The 18,582-nt window shown below is 32.2% G+C and overlaps 1 protein-coding gene and 2 pseudogenes across 1 annotated transcript in view; 1 reads left to right on the top strand and 2 right to left on the bottom strand.

The window, feature by feature from the left end:
- Positions 1-18,582, top strand: part of LOC148934603 (uncharacterized) — a 234,507-nt gene that overhangs the window by 91,833 nt on the left and 124,092 nt on the right. Inside the window, exon 3 of the mRNA XM_089084615.1 lies at positions 17,107-17,206. Coding sequence (XP_088940741.1) covers positions 17,107-17,206 — 100 coding nt within the window. The remainder of the gene's footprint in view (positions 1-17,106; positions 17,207-18,582) is intronic.
- LOC148934605 (uncharacterized) lies at positions 5,730-8,964 on the bottom strand (annotated as a pseudogene).
- On the bottom strand, positions 11,219-14,442 carry LOC148934604 (uncharacterized; annotated as a pseudogene).

Here is an 18,582-nt window from a genome sequence, read left to right as displayed (position 1 = left end):
TTTTTTTCCTCACTGACGTCAATCGACTGGCTCGTTTCGTCAACACCCGATTTAATTTATAATAATGCCGGCTTCGCGAAGTTCCTCGATGATCGACAGCATCTCGTTGTCGTGAGCGTTGTGACCAGCTCGGTGCGAAACGTCGAGTAATCGGAGTTGATCCACTAGTTCATTGGGATCATCCCAATGCACGTAATCGATCTTGTTGTCATTTAACTTCATGATGGATGGTATGTTATTCATACCTGCACCCTTTTTACTGCTTCTTTTATATATAGATACGAGCGGAGCAATGATTAATGTACTTGTATCCCTTGTTGCCCATGATGGGATTATGGGCGCTGTGACCATGTCTATGAGCATTCATTGTTAACAGTGTCACGTCGAGCGTATAAATCGCGCCTAAAATTTTACTTTAATAATAAAACACATGTAATAGGTATATTATAATATATTTATCTGTATTGTTAATTTCTATATTTCAGCTATTTAAGTATTAATTATAAGATGCGCCGTATTAGAAGAGCGCAAGACTCCCCTCCAGAAGGACTATAAGTTCCCCTTCCAAGATACTACAGGAGGCCCCTCGGTGGCAGCATGGCCTCCACTTCCAGGCGCTGCTGCGCAAGTGCAACAGCCCCACCAAACCGTCGCCGCACACCGAGCCGCCAAATCAAAGGAGTTCAGCGCAGACCAGTTCTCGGTGAAGATCTTAGGACTTCACTTCGCGTCTCAGGGTGGACTCAATCCAGCCTCGGGAACCCCGCACCCTAACTTAGGTCAAGTGCGCGAGACGTTAAAACCGCAGTACGTGCAGTTCTTCGAATAATATTACGACGATTATTTTGTTTTCTTTGAATCCGAGAGAAAGAATCTTTCTGCGATGCCGAAACGAAGGCATAGAGCCGGACAATTCCAAAACTTAAAAACACTCTTTGAGAAACTGACACGTACAGTCGTCAATATTTTTTTCTAAATCGGGACATCATTATAAATCTTCCAAATAGCAATTTGTTTAGGTACATAGCAACCGGAATATCGGTGCTTTTTTTTCCTTTTTTTTTTCCTATGTCAATTTCTACAAAAAATATCTTTTCTAGCAGCTCTTCCTAGACAAAAAAATACCCCCTCCCACCTTCCCCCTCAAAAGTTCCAAAGGACATTCCAAAGGACCATCAGCATTCCCCCTTCCCAGTGCCTAACTCCTCTCCTTTATCCCCCCCACGTCCTGAGTTATCCCGCACACCTGCACCCCGCTCAAAACTCCTGGGTTAGAACCGGCCTAGTATACTTACTCACCTCCCCGTCACTATTCCTGTGTTGCGTCGGTTAATCTTACGATTCCTATAATTATCCCACTACATGTGTGTGGCTTGCGGCACTCGAGCTTGGCCTGCATTCTCTCTCCTCAAACGAATGGATGCAGGATCCAATGTTCCGAATCAGAGCAGCTGTTTCTTATGACGGGCGCTCTCAAGACGCCACGTCGTATATATATATATATATATATATATATATATATATATATATATATATTGTCACGTCCCAGCGCCGAGAGTACCTCTAGTCATGTCTAATGTAAATTTTTTCAAAATTTTTAATTATTTATGACTGACTGTGTTAGGAGACAGCACCGTCAGGCCTTTAATATACACATAATAAAAGAATATACCGCTTAAAGTTATTTAAAAGCTTATACAAAATGGCCGCTCCTTACCACAACCTTATGGCGCTACTACAGCCTTAATGTTCCTAGTAAATTTTCCCTAGAACCTCACTAACAAAAAACAGAACATACTGAAATCACTTCTCCAGACTGTTCAGTAAAGTAACAAGAAAATAGAGCTTAATATCGCATCCTTATATAAGCATTTCAACATTAACAACAAAATCTCAACAAATAGTAAATAATGAATAAAAACAAATGTAGGAAATAAAACCTCGCCCACGTAATGCACGAAAATTATAACGAAACATTTACACAATTACACAATTATCGGTACATTGTAATATCTTTATTACCAATTAATAAACAAAATCATATAATTATATAAATAACAAAATACCAACCAATTTCTTTATATCGTCAAATATAACTTTAGAAACTAAGAAATTCTTGTATATCAAACACTTTCACTTTTGTTCCATTTTAATAATAAATATAAAAATTAATAACAAAACTAACAACAATAGAAAGGATATGAATAAGGAATAAAAGTCATAATGACAATATAACAAAATCCATGACAAAACATTTATTCAACAGTTCACCTGATACATATCCTTATTTCAAGGATAAATTTTGTTGATGTCCTTATATGGATATATTTTCCTTGCATGAATACATTCTCCATCAAAAATCCTTTCGAAAACATAAATATAGTTTGTGGTTACGATTCTTAATTCTCAAGATATAAACAAAATTAAGGGTATATGAAAGCACACACACATGTATACATATATACGTACATTATACATTTCTTTATAAGATATAGTTTTCTTTATGAAATTATATATACAACCCCGATAGAAACATATTTTATCTCAGAAAAGAAATTCTACGATTTAAATTTCGTTTAATAAAATTTATAAATAAATAAATTATTATATTAACAAATAATTATTATGAAAGATTTGGACAACACATAGGAAATCCTGCAACTTACCTCATTACACATACCTACCTAACTCGCACCGTTTAGAAGATATTTAAACAATTATAAACTTCCTTACATACACTTACCTCAAAAACTCAAATCAGTTCAGCAGGCAAATCTCCGTATATAAACCAGTTCAACTTCTAGAAACCTTCATCCTAGACTTATATTTATAATTGTTACTTCCCTTTTTTCATTAACACTAATCCTATGGCTATGACAAAAATCTTGAATATTAATATGCATGGAAAACTACCCTAACAATTCAACCAATCACAATCAGAGCCATTTTGTACCTGTTTAATAAAATGTTAAAACATTTAATAAATAATGTATTACAAATGTAAAAGAGTTATACTGATATATTTTAGATATACTAATTATACGATGTTATCATTATTATTATAAAAATTGTAAAGTATATCTAAAACGATATTGCGATGATTAATATTTATTATAAAAGCTTAAATTCAAGCAAACTATATGTTTGTTAATTATAAGAAAGGAATTATTATAACGAAGTATAACTCTTTGAAAACAAAATAGGTCGACCGAATAGTCATAAGTATGACTCATGATCAGTTTGAAAGCAAAAATAAGCTAACGTTAAATGTCAAGGGCGCCATAATATTTTAATACCACGAGTCATCGCTGATTCATAGCAAATGTAGACTAAGTCGACCAATAGAAAACTATGTCAAAGACAACTAGAAGATCTTAAATGCGTGAATCATAGCTGACTCATAATGAAAGGCTTTATTCAGACCTGTAGAATCATAACATTGGAATTTAGGTCACCCCTACTTCCATGTTTTGGCAACATATAAAAACCTCAAGCGACGATACCTTTGAGCTTATTCGCGCAGGCATTCACGCATTCATTCATTCGTACCCACTCGCGATTCACATCCACGGACACTTACATTTTATTCGCATTCGCACTTGTACGCGCACGTACATTTTTGCACTTGTACTTCCACTCGCATTCGCTAAATATATATATATATATATATACCTATCATTTATAACAGTGAATAAATTCCAATTCAAATACCACAAGTGTGATATTATATTATTCCTTATTCCTAAAATCGAAAACTCTTTCCTGAAAATAAAAGTCATTTCGACATTCCTGTTACTTACTTCCTTCGCAGTATCTAATCCTGAGGTTTTACCCTCTTAACCGCATGGAAAAGAATCTCACAAATAACGTGTGAGTGTAGCTGTCGAGGATCTGTTGATTTCGGCCCCGTCCGATCTACCAGGACCTCCCAGGACGTCACACAAGGGCTTTCTTTGTGGAGCCCAGGTTGAGAAGCTCCTCAACCTGTGAATACTTGTGCGCTGGTGGATTTAGAGGAGCGATCGGCCAGAAGCTCCTGGCACGATAGGTAGCACCCTAGATCGCTTTTTCTGGAGAGGATTTGGAATATCGAGAACAGTGTCGGACTGGTTACTGTCTCGCCGGAGATAGGTCCCGTTTATCTCCCGGACTCGCTTAATATACCCGAGCCGGCCATCGGTCGGGAGTCGTCGGGAACGGATCGGCCGGACTCGGGTCGGGGTAGTTCCGGGGGATGTCTTTATCGGAATCCCCGCGATAATTCGCCGAACGCGCTCGGGAATTCCGCGAGGATGTTCGGTGGCGCGGTCGGTAGCGGGGCCGGCGGTGGTGGCCTTACCGTGTGTCTATTGTTTCACGTGGCGCGCACGTGAAGCCGCGTGATCACCGGTTTGCCGCGTCCGCTGTTCGACGGGCTTTTCGCGACGGTGCGATCGCAGAAGGATCGCCGTGTCGGCGCCCCGACGGTTGATCGGTCGGGGACTTCTAACATTGTTAATATTAAATAATATTAAATTGTTAGTAATTGAGGGGGGTGAGTCGGGTGTCGTTATATATTAAACAAGTATATTTCTTCTGTTATTGGTTTTTTTTCTAGTATATAATTTCTAATACATTTTTCACAATCTAATAGTTTTCTTAATTTTAGAAGTTTTTTATGGCATTTTACACATTGTATTTTCTTATCTATATTATTATCGTTAATAATCGCGTGGCTATGCCAATTTGGAAGGGGTAATCTTTTAAAATTTTCTGCGCCTATTTCGGTTGGATTAAAGCAGTCTCCACATATTTTTCTTTTATGGTTTCATAAAATATATAATTATAGTATTTTGTTTGTAGTTTATTGAATTTGTCTGGGCCTGTGATGCATCTTAGTTCCGGATCTCCCAGCATTTTGGTATAGTTTATTTTTTGGTTTTGTTGTTTCTGTGTCTTAAAAGAAAATAAATTTATTATTATATTTATTATATTTATTTATTAATTAAATTTTTTTTTAGTTACTTACAGCACAATCAAATTCTGGATCTTTTATTTGTTTTTTATAATTTTCTACTTCTTTTTCTTCCTTTTGCATTTTTATCTATTGGTTTGATACGTAGAATGAGTCCGTCTCATACGAGGAACAGAATGATTCTGAATGATTTTTTCGGCAAGGCTCTTGCTCCTTAGCTTATGCTCTATGTTACTCTTATCTTTTATAACGCTTTTTGTTTAGGTGGGAAAGGTATTGGATTTCATTGTCTTTGTTTAATGTGGACTTATCTTTTGCTTCTTTTTCATTTTTCATGTATGTAATGTGTTGGTATATATGCTTAGTAATGTATGCATGAATTTGCTTTATGTATATTCTTTTTTATTTTTAGTATTATATTTTTTATTTAGGAATTTGTTACATTTTATTATATATATATATTTATTTTATTATTATATATTATATATGTATTATTATTATATATATATATATATATTATATATATATATATTATTATATATATTTGATTATATATTTTTATCATTTATTATTAATTACGAAGGTATATAATTATTATTAATTTATTTATATTATTATTTTTATACTATATTACAGTATTATTTCTATACTATATTACTATGTACTATATTATTTCTATTTATATTATTTCTATTTATTCTATGTATGTAATATATAATTAATTTTCAATGTTTTCATAATTTCGTACATCTATTTCGTCTTTCCAGTAAAATTTTTCCTCATTATTAATAAATTCTTCTACGCATTTTATACATTCTTTAGCCGGTCTTAAATTTAATACAATTTTCCCGACAACAATAGCATGTACGTTTAATTCTCTGAATTTGTTCTTCAACCTTACAAAGCGTGTGCCAATTTCTTACTTCCTCAATAAAATTATTAATGTCGAGAGCAATGTCCCAGAAACATTCATCGCAGACTCGTCTATAGGGTATGTCTTTTTCCCTGTAGATTGTTTCTTCTTCGTTTATTGCCGTAATGCACATTGTTGTCTCTTTCAGTAAAACTTCATAGACGTCTGGATGATTTTGGGGTAGTACGCGGTCTAATTGTGGTTTTTCTTTTTGTTGTATCGGTGGTCTCATTTTTTCTTTTGTTTATAAAAAGAATTAGTAAAATTTAATTTTGATAAGTCAAAATGTGATTTAAAATTTACCTGATTTGTTTGTAAGGTTGTTTTTTATTAATTCACTATTATAATTTTGTTCTTTCTTCTTACACGGCTGAACTTCTACTGTTAATTAACTCTACCGTAAGAATTTGCACCTGTTATCTCTACTTGTCGCTTGATACATGTTTTGTTCGATCGATATAGGACTCGTCTTTCATGCTATCTTATCTCTTTATAATCGCGGATATAGGGTTTGAATTTCGTTGCGAATAAAAGTTTGACTTGAATTTCCAATTTCGTTTTCTATTTCAATTTGTGTTCGTTGTTGTGTAGGTATTTGTGTTATTTCTTGTTCATTTGATTGTTGATTTCCTTCCTCTAGTCTTTTTTCTTCTGATTTTTTTTCTTCTTGGGGTTTTCGTTTAGCTAGATGTAATAATAGATTTGTAACTGAGTCCCAAAATGCTCCGATGAGATATATTGACCAGCCATAAATTATGTGAAGTGCATAGTCATGAATTAGTGTGTCTATTATTAATTTGATTGTTCTTATACAGAAATATATTCCAATTAGTCCTGCACTTGCATTTCCGATAGATAGGAATGTTCCCCAAATTTTCTTCCATGCAGATTCGGTAATTTTATATAGAGAGTTTTCATCGAGAAGATGAGATAGTGATATTCCTTGAGATAAGGTCGGTTCTCCTATTACACCACCATCGTGTTTAAAATTCTGTTCCTTTCTGCTGGAAACATAATATGGTCTCGTAAATTTTCGAGTTCGCTGTTTGTATATATGCCGCTTGCTACCAATGATCCAGGATCGTTGTATTGCCAAGTCGGTTTCGTCATTGGTGTTAGTTTCAATGGAGATTTGCTGTATTCCAGAATTGGTGTAATTTTATACCATCCGTCGTTTAAATAATACATTGTTGGAATTATTCTGCTGCAAGTGATTTGCGTTCCGGTTTTGAAAAGAATATGAGTTCGTGGTGCTAAAAAGTATGTTTCATTTCCTTTTAATACTGGTAATTGTTGATAACATTCCTTCGTATGATAAATTTTAACTTCGACTGGAGTACATTTGATTATGTGAACGACTTCTCCTGATATTGCTGCCATATACCCAGGTCCTTTCATAATTTGATATGCGAAATTGTCTGGAGAATGTGTGGCTATGCTGAGTGCATTTTTCATAATTTGTTGTTCCAAATTGCACCGTTGTTTAAGTACATCTGTGTATAAATGATTCATTTGGGTTCGTATATGTCTTTCTACGTAAACAAATTTTGAATTTACATAGGCAAAAATATCTAAATTTTCAACTGATAATTTTCATTTTTGAATAAAAGTTCCTTTATTTTTAATTTTAAGAATTAATAATTTTGGATGTTCTGTTTTTATTAAAGTATATCCGCAAAGAAATTCTTCTCCAGTTTGAGTAAGCGCAAAAATTATATCTTGAGTTGACAAGGAATAAATTATTTGTAATTTTTCATTTATATTATTAATCATTTTGTTCGCTTTTCCTTCATATAATACGTCATAATAGTTAAATTTACAAAAATTCGTTGGTATGGTTTCCCAAAAAGTATATCTACCTTCGATATCTATGCAATTTCCATTTGAATATTGACAAATTGTTCCTGTTTTTAAATGGATTTTATTTGTTTCAATATTTATTGTTGCTTGATATGAAAATAAACTTATAGTCATTATTCCTTGTACATCTTGCCAAGTTCCATATGGATCTGAATATTGCGTTCCAAAGCATTTTCCATCGCTTGTTACAGATCCGGCAAAAACAATTGGTCGTGAAGTTATATAATTTACTTTTAATCCGTTAATTACGTTATTTATGTTTACAGTTAGTGTTCCGGTTTTATGCATATTTTTACATTGGTCGAATGTTGTATCTATTATATATTCTGCTTGCGCATTTTGTACAGTTGATACATGTGAATGCATGCCGCAATAATAAATTGTTCGCAAAATTGAAATTTTACATTGTATAATATTGATAGATTCAAATTTTGACAATTGTAATAATTGAATTTTAATTTCTTGTATTTGTGGTTCGATTAGTGATATATTACATTCTTCTGTTTCTAACAATGACAATGTTGTGACATTCAGGTTAGATGTTCCGCAGTCAAAGCCGATAATTTCATAATTTTCTTCTACCAAGATGTTTTGGATGAGAATAAGGAGGAAGATGTTTGCTTTCATCTGTTTTGAAAGAAATATTATTATTATGAATGAAATTGAAATTGTTGCGCGGTACAAGTTCAATTTCTTAAGTAATTGTCATTTTTTGGTTTTTCGAATTTTATTAGGATGAACAATCTTTGGTTTTCCTTTGAAAAGAATTTTGATATTTCCATTTGATAATATGTTATTATATGTGGTCCAGAATATTGATTACTTAGTTTTTCTTTTCTTGGTTCACATAAAAGGAAAACTTGATCGTTAACTTGAAACTCTTGTGGATTAATTTTTCGATCATAATAATGTTTGGATTTAATTTTTGAAGCTATTAAACATTCTCGAGCTAATTCTTGTAAGTTGTGAATATTTGTCATTAATTTACATAAATAATCGTCATATGTTTTTCCGTTTTCTGTATCATTAATTATTTCACTGGACGGTTGTCTGGCTATTTTGTCAAACACCAACTCATATGGAGTATATCCAGTTAATTCATGTGTACTCGTATTATAAGAAAAAGTTGCATATTCTAATAATTCATCCCATTCAGTAAATTTATTAACATATTGTTTCAAATATTCAATTAATACTAAATGAGATCTTTCCAAAGCTCCATTGACTTGTAGATAAAAGGATGTTGTTTTAAATTGTTTAATTCGAAATTGTTTTGTAAATCTTTTCATTAAGTTACTCATAAAATTCGTTCCTTGATCTGTTAATATAGCCTTAGGGGCTCCAAAAATACAAATAAAATATTTTAATAATGCGTCAGCGACTTTTACGGCAGTTATTGATTTTAAAGGTATTGTTAGAGAAAATTTGGTTAAGTGATCTTGGATTGTTAGGAATTTCCTTTCGATGTTTCTGGTAAAGGTCCGACTATGTTCATTGATATTTTTTCAAATGAAGAAAAGGGTGTGTCAGTTATTAACATAGGTTGTTTGGTTTTGACTCGAACTAACTTTTTTATTTGACATTGTAAACATTGATTTATGTAATTTCGAATTTCAGTCTTTAAATTATCCCAATAAAAATTTTGCCTAATTCGATTATATGTTTTTGTTACTCCTTTATGGCCTCCAATTTTTGATGAATGAGTTTCTTCTATTATATTTTTTCGATTTTCAACTTCTGGAATTCTGACTAGACCGTGACAAATTATTAATTTAATTGGAATTCCTGTAATGGATTCTCGAATTCGATTTAAGATTTCTTCCCATTTTATATTATCAATTTTTTGTGTTTTTGCAATATTTAAAATTTTTATTGAATTTTCCTTAATTGCTTTTCGTAATTTAATAGTTAAACAATGCAATGTTTCCTTAGTTATCTTTTCATTAATATTATTTTTGCAAATAAAAATTAAATGAAATTTATTTCCTTTCTTTACTATTTCAATATTTCCTATTTTTCCTTCTTTAATTTTAGGAATTAAATTTCTACTTTGTAATGCCTTTGATCCGTCATCACAAGGTTTATCATCTGCAGTTAAAAAGTAAGTAAGTAAATAATTTTCTTTTTGCATAAAAATTTTCTCACGACTGTTTATTACACTTTGCTTTTGTCCGCGTGTCATTATCTGTCTTTCAGTTGTGTCACTTATTTCGTCAAAAGTCATTTCATTGTAAGTTTCGTCTATGTCTTGTTCGCTGTCATTGTCTTCGTCTTCGTCAAATTTTTCTTCATTGTCTTCTTCAATATCTTTTTCTTCAATGTAGTCGTCAATGAAAATTTGGTTCTTTGGACAATTTTTTCCTTCATTTCGCTTTCTGGCATCAAATTTTCTTGAACTTCTCCTTGATTAATTTTATTATTGTTTCCTGTTAAATTATCAAGAATTTGTAAAAGTTTTGATGGTATTTCTATATGTGAATTTGAATTATTATGATTTTGTGAATTTAATTCATCATAATTTTCTGCATCTTCGTAATTTGACTCTTTTTCTGACTCTAGTGTTGAGTTTTGTTGTATATTATTTTCTGTGCTGTTATTAAATAAATTTTCTGTGTAATCAGTTTCGTCTGTTTCTTCTAGTGGATTATTATGTATTTCTGCTTGAAATGTATGTTCATAAAATAAAGGTTCATTTAATTCTTTTTTAGTAAATGGTACACTTTCTCCTTCTGACTTTTCTGTATTACGCGTCTTCATCCCTGAAACTAAAGGCTCTAATTCTTCCATCATTGTTCCTCTTCTTGATGAAGGTGGTAAAGATCTTGGATTTGCATTTCTGTATCTAGCTTCTTCATCTTCTGAACATTCTTCTATCTCATCGTACTGAGGTTGTATTGGATATATATTTGCTGTAGGATTTCTAGATAAAGCATCGGCATTAGCGTTAATTTTTCCTGGTTTATATATTATTTCATAATCATATTCGGCCAATTTTATTCTCCATCTTGCTAAGCGAGAAGTTGGATCTTTCAATTTATGAAGCCAAGTTAATGGTTTATGATCGGTTATTAAGGAAAATTTTTTACCATAAATATAAGGTTGAAAATGTTGAACAGCATATACAATTGCTAATAATTTCTTTTCTATAGTCGAATAATTTTTCTCTGCATCATTTAATACACGCGAAGCATACTAAGCAACTAATTGGTTGATCTTTTCCAATTTGACCCTGACTTAAAATTGCACCTATTGCTATTCCAGAAGCGTCTGTAGTTAAGAGAAAAGGTTTTGTAAAATCAGGATATTGTAATATCGGTTCTTCACATAATGCATTTCTTAATGTATTAAAACATTCTTGTTCTTTATCTCCCCATTTAAATTCTATTTCCTTTTTTAGTAAATTAGTTAGCGGTTTAGCTATTTTTGAAAATCCTTTAATAAATCTTCGATAATACCCAGCTAATCCAAGAAATTGTTTAATATTTTTTGCATTTTTGGGAATTGGAAAATTTTGAACTGCTTCAATCTTTTTAGGATCAGGTCGGACTCCGTTTTCTCCAATTATATGTCCTAAATAAGTTACTTCTCTTCTTAAAAATTCACATTTGTCTGGTTGTAATTTTAAATTTGCTTCTCTTAATCGTGAAATTAATTTCTCAAATTTAATTGCGTGTTCTGTTAATGAACTAGCATATAATACTATGTCATCTAGGTATACAAAAATTTCGCTTCCTTGCATTCCCGTTAAAACTAAATCCATTAATCTTTGAAATGTGGCAAGCGCATTTTTAAGTCCAAAAGGCATTCTATCAAATTCATAATGACCATGGGGGGTAGAAAATGCTGTTTTATGACTATCATCCGGATGCATTTTGATTTGATGAAAAGCAAGGTAGAATGCAGAAAAATATTTTGCACCACCCAGCTGATCAAGTATTTCTGTTATGTTTGGAAGTGGATACGCGTCACTTATTGTCTTATCATTTAGGTCATGGAAATCTAACACCATTCTCCATCTCTTGTTTCCTTTCGAATCCGACTTTTAGGGACTATCCACATATTATAAGGTGATTTTAATGGTTTAATTATATTTTGTTCTAATAATTCATTTACTTGTCTGTTAATTTCATCTTTATGAATTATTGGAAATCTGTATTGCTTAGTGTTTATTGAAATCTCATTTACTGTTGGAATTCGATGTTTTAAAACATTTGTATGATTAAGATTTTCACCGGGCAAATGAAAACAATCGGCATTTTTCTTTATTAATCTTTCAACATGTTCACGCTCTTCATTATTTAAATGCTCAAGTCTTAATGCATCAATTATTTTATTCTTTCTTTCATCTTGATTTATAGGGAAACATGATCTTAAATTCGAGCTTGTATTAAGATTTTCATTTGAACTTGATTTTGAGTTTGAATTCGAGTTCGTCGAGTTTGAGATTTCTTTATCATTTGTTTCAAATTCATATATTTCAATTGTGGGAATTAATACCCTTTCTTCTTCTTCATTTGTATTTATTACTTGTAAATAAGCTTTGCCGTCTCTACTGTAACTAAAGCATCACCTAAGTAGATACCGTTACAATTAATCGCGAGACATATCCTTCTTTTAATTCTGAATTTGCGACTCTAATATGCATTTGTGAAATAGATCTAGCAGGAATTATAAATTCTTCTTCTTGTTCTTCTTTTAATGCAAAAGGTATAACAATACCGTTCCATTCTAATTGATTTTCTTGGTAATTAACATTTACTTGAAATTGTTTGAAGAAGTCTGAACCCAGAATCCCATGTTATGGTATTGGAAAATCATCTTCCACCAAATGAAAAGAAACTGGACATAAGATATCCTCAGACTTCTAAGATATCTATCAGTGCCAGCCCTAAGGTGGTCACGTGATGCATTGTAATTCCACTTAGTTTCAAAATTTCATTCCTGTCCACGAAAGTATCTGGTGTTATAATACTTCTTTTAATTATATTCGGCCCTGATCCACTGTCTACAAGGAAATTTAGAGTTTCTTTAAAATTTAAGTTTTCTAATTTCACTGTTAGTATCTCCTCAATATAGGCTAAATTTATTGTTCTACATTTGATTCGATTTGAGCGTTGATTTTCCGTGCGGGGCGGACATTGGTTTTTCCCGAGGCTGCCCCGTTCCTCTCGGGAATCTGCCCGTTTCCCTGAGCTTGTAAATTTTGTCTAAAATTATTTCCATTGTTGTTATTTCGATTGTTGTTCAAATTATTATTATAGCTATTATTACGAGTGCCGTTGTTATTGTTATTATTATTATTAAAATTCTTTTCCGACATTCCTCAATAGTGTGCCCTAATTTTTTACAATATCTGCAAGTTATCGAATTTTGATTATTCCAACTTGATTGAAATCGTGGAAGTGGGGGTTGTACTCGATTGTTGTTTTTATTATAATTATTGTTATTTAAATTATTATTATTCTTTCGTGTATTTTGGGAAAATCCCAATCTATTTTGATTTTGATTTTTATTAATCAACCAACAACGATCAGCTGTATGACCTACTTTTTGACAAAATTGGCATGTTATTATTTCAGCTTCAATGCGACGGGTCAAAGCTCGTCTTTCAGCCGGCGCGTTCTCTGCGAGTACTACACGTCTTATCATGTTTACAGTTTCTAATTCTTTCTCCGCGTCAATTGCCCGTGCCTCTACTTCTTCAAATGTTCCTTCTTTTGATATTATTATTTCTCTATTTAATCCGCGTAAGAAGCTTGTTTTTAAATGTTTCTCAATTGAATTTCGAAATTCCGAACTTAATATTCCAGTTTCTCTTTTTTGTGCATCGAGAATTCGCTTTCCTAATTCCCTAACTCGATTTGCATATGCTGCGACCTTCTCGTCCGTCTTTTGATATAGATAAGCTAATCATCCTTGCGCTTCATAAACTATTTCTCGCGGCCCGTATTTTGCTCTTAAAAATTCAATTCGTTCTTGCATGTTTTCAAAGATTTTTCCCAATATTGATCTGTGAGCATCCCCTTTTAATTTATTACGTATTGCCCGAACTAGAATTACTTCTTGCGTGGGTGCGACCATACTTAATGCTTCCTCGCAACCCTCGACGAAGTAAACAAACGGAATATTTTCTCCATCGAAATTAGGCACCGCTTCTAACGCATCTCTGATCGAAAATTGTAAAAAGTTACTTATCGTTCCTTCTGATGATAAATTAGTGGCTTGACTTCGTTGCTGTTGCTGAAGCTATTGTATCGTTCGTTGTTGCTCCCCAATTAGCCTCCGTAATTCATTCATGTCTGTCTCCCCTGAGTTTTCCATGGTGTTTCTTGATGTTGTTTGACCAGATTGACCTTCATGTTCTTTAATTTATTATTTTTTATTTATTTATTTTTTTATGTTCACTTTTTCACTGTCCACTATTGTTTCTTTCCACAAACCGTTTTAGTATCCCACCGCTGTCACCAAAAATTTAATTTATATGTTACGTGCTGATTGTCCGTTTTTAGGTCAATACATTTAAATACTTTACCCTGGGATTAGACTGGTTTGTGAATTAATCAACCCCAAATAGGAAACGAATTTTATAAATTTTGTATCGAAGATCCTTCTTATTAATTTGATTATAATTTTGATAATTTACATCGAAATCAATTTTTCTTAATTTATATTTAGGAATTTGCTTAGTTATTTTAATTTTAGTTTGTCTTTCCAAATTTTTAAGTTTTAAGAACAATGAGAAGGGATTCTTATTTAAATCGTTTGATTTAACTGAAATCTTAATCTTTTAATTTGAACTTTGCGCCCTCCTCTTTTGGGCATGAATACGTTTGAAAATAATTATTTATTATTAAGATTCTAAATTCAAATTATTCAGTCGCAACACCATTGGTTGCGACTAAATGGTACGCTACGCTATTGTTAGCGATCGGTTTTGGATTTAGAATTATGATCTTGATTTAATTAAGAAGAATTTAAGATTTCAGTTTTCCCAATTATTTTAATTTAAAATTATCTTTATTTAGTCGAGGAGGCTTTTAAATTCTCCTAAGAGAAATATTACAGAAATTGATTATAAATTTAAGAATTTAACCCTAAGGTTGATCACGCGTCACAAACTAATGTCACCGCCTAGTTAATACCGAAGAAAGCCCCCGGCCGCTTTTTCCGCACGCATATTTATAGGTGGAAATGGTCAGAATCCCCGCGCGAGCTTCTCACCACTTCCTTCTTTCAAATCCATAATTAAGAGGGGGAAGGTTCTTTCTCAGAGGTGTCATCTGAATCTTCGTTGGTAAATCGAAGCCTGGTACCGACAAGAATTCAATCAATAAATCAATAAATCAATATTTTATCATATTACGCGCATTCCTTCATTTAAAATTATAAGATGTAGATAGCCGTGACAAGAGAAAGGATGCTCCTTTTCGAAGGATATGCGAGGACTGCTTTCATGCAGAAATGCAAGATTTTAATCAAGTAGCAATAAGATTTATTCGAGTAGCAATAAGAAACTGGCATACATTATGTAAAGTAGTGCTAGAAAATTATGAATTAAAAAGAAAATATTTTATTTGCCATAAACTTTTAATAGAATATAATATAGCTTCAGATTGTCGCGAGTATATTAAAGAGTTTATAGTTAATAATTTATAGTTAATGAAAAATATTATTGGATGCGATGAATATATTACACGAAGACAATTAAATTTAAGTTACTAAGTAATATTTTATAATATTTCTTACATTTTATATTTTATACTTTATATTTTATATTTTATATGTTATATTTTAGAATTTCAGTATTTTAGAATTTATTTTCTAACATACGTTGTGTTCTATCATATTATATTCTTAAATTAACGTTTTTTATATTTTGTTATGTTTAATAAAATATATTTCATTGACCTACATAAAATTGCAAGTTTATAATTTTTAACACGTGTCCGATAAAATGATTTTACCGCCTTAAAGATATATATATTTCGTACCGTTGACTTATGTAGTTATTTTCGCATGTGATATCTAATTCCGGAGTGTATCAAATGATATATAAAATAGATAAAAATAAATAATATCAACCATAAAATTAAGAACAAAACTTCGATTATAGATTGCGAATTATTAGCGTACGCTATAGATAATATTGTATACTATGCATTACATGACCAATAAATGTATATTACGATAAATATTATTCAGTTTATTCTCCATTCTTCCTTTCAATTCAGCGTCAGCGATTTCAGGTTGCATATTCCCCCTCCTCGCCCCGCGGACTCCGCGCGTGATGCACTTCCCCCCTTCCTTGCTCCGTACCCATCGCTTATGGAGTGCCCCGCGTCGCGGAATCCCTCTGCCCCTCTGTCCCCCTCGGAACTCCCGAGTTAGAACCAACTCTATAATGCTACTTATATATAAGTTTTGACTTATATACATATACATATATATGTCCATATATATACATATATATGTCAAGCCACTATGATCTATCGAAATAATGATATGCAGTGTACGGCCGAAATCTGCCGACAATGCATTTTCGACCAGCAGAGGCCTTTATATCAGAATTGATTCTCTCCTGTTAATATCAATTAATACCGAAGGCCCCCATTAACACATATTTTGATAACATATATCCACTCACATCGGCTGATGCTTAGGAACTTTTCAATGAATCACTGATCAGAAAATTTTATATTTGAATAACCAATCAACGATGTGTGCAATTCGATCCTGTTCAATATCAAAGCAAACTTTTATCTCTCCCGTTCAGAAAACTAAGTCAATCCTGGTATAAAAAGATTATGCTTGATAGATCGGGGAATTCAGAACGAATTCGAGAACGACTTCAATCAATTATGAGTTTCATAACTATTTATTCGGGCGCTCGAAATAACTAATCAACAATAATTGATCCACTTATACGTGTCTAAATCCACGCTCGCCTCACTAGCACCGCAATGTGATAACTTCGCGTGTTTTCAGTTATAATTTAGACGTAATCATCTAAAATCTATGTCTAGAGTCGTTTAACGCGCAACAAACACGTAGTTATAATCATATAAAGATCCGGTAATCGTGCTATCTGAAAAACCTGAGTCACTGCGATGCATTAATTGAAATAATCGTTGCTCTCACATTTCAGTATAATACCTAATGTTGTAGCACAACACCTATTTTTATAATAAACTACACTTTTTCAAATATTTAATTATCATTAATTAATTAATTAATTGTTATTTTCTATATTTTATTTTATATTTAATCATGGTGTCTCAATCTCGAATCTTCTGAAAATCCGACTAACTAATTTCGCGCATTGAAAAAATCTAACTATATTTTACTTTAATTTAATAACCATCTTTTTTCCTATGTGCAGGTTTACTTCAAAAACACAGGAAGCTATTCAATATGTGCTTTTTAAAACTACGCTCACAATGGGGTTTACCGTAATCAGCGGTGGTTTTCCTATGCTATATGTAAATATTTAAATATAACTAACAAGGGAACACAATTAACGATCCGATTTAACTCTTTCGCTACTCGGCGAATTTGATCGCCTGACTGTTTTTGTTGAACCGATCGCTTGCCATAAGTGTACAGTTCATGCGCAAGCGATTTTTAGCGTTTCGGTTTGTTTATAACGCTTCAAAGATTTGCTTTCATAATACTTTTCTTAATAGAAAATGGTTTTATTCTTAAAACAAGATATTTTTAAATTGAACAGTATAGTATAGTTTATGGCTTTGATGAAATAAATCAGGAAACAGTAATAAGATGCCATTAAAAGCTAACACAGGGTCTTCGCGTGTATAGATCATATATTACATAAAAAAGACAAAAGAAAAATACAGACGTTTCGATCCTCTGTTTAGGATCATCCTCAGTGTATATTACAATTGAAATAACATATGAAAATCACGTTAGGATAACAGAATCGTTGTTATATGTGTCCATCCTGCATCGATGCATCGTTATGGTAATAAGTTAAAACATTGACGATTGTAAGATAGTCCACAAATTAGTCAAAAAAAGTCGAATCAAAGGAATTAGTCATCGTGTAAAAAGCAATTGTAAATGACGAGCAGTATAGACAATATGTGACGTAGTATAGTAAGTTTCTGATAACAGTTGAAGATATTTTTAATTTAGCTTTAGTTAACAAAACTAAGAACAACATTCCCAATAATAATAAATAAGACGTAAGTAAAAACAGGGAATGGCGCGGTTCATATTAAATAATTACATTATTAGCGTATAATCATATAAATAATTGCATTATTTAGCGCGCCATTCCCAAAGCCCTGTTTGCACTTAAAATATTTTTATTTTGTTAATCAGCTTCACATTTAATTAAACATTGAAATAATTCTCTTCCGCCAATCGTGAGTCGTCATTAATAATTCAATCTGTCAGCCATGTTCCTTTTTCTCGTCCAATTTTTATGGGTCTTTTTTATTTTATTTACTACTTTTTATGTATTACTTATTCGCAGTTACTTTACTTGATCTAATCGTTTCGTTCGACCGCTTTTCGTGTTGAACGACTTTAATAGCCCGTGGTATATGAAGAATGTTTCGTGTCGAACTACTTTAATCACCTGTGATATGTGAAGAACATTTCGTAGCGAGCAACTTTTATTCGTCCGTGGTAGTGAAAGGGTTAATGAACTTTGAAGATAAGATAAAAATATAGACAAAAATAAGAAACAGGTATTTCTTTTATATCTACATCCTCGCATGTTAATAGGACGAAAATATTCTTTGACAAAAATGGCTTCTTTTTTTTTTTTAAATATCACTCAAACTGTTAAAGATATGACAAAACAAATTTTAAAAGTTTAAAAGTTTTGTGG

The sequence above is a fragment of the Pogonomyrmex barbatus genome, unplaced genomic scaffold (assembly GCF_055798465.1).
Source record: "Pogonomyrmex barbatus isolate J1 unplaced genomic scaffold, ASM5579846v1 scaffold9, whole genome shotgun sequence".
Lineage (NCBI taxonomy): Eukaryota > Metazoa > Arthropoda > Insecta > Hymenoptera > Formicidae > Pogonomyrmex > Pogonomyrmex barbatus.
Note: the sequence above shows the minus strand (reverse complement) of the source record. Positions and strands in the feature narration are given on the sequence as shown.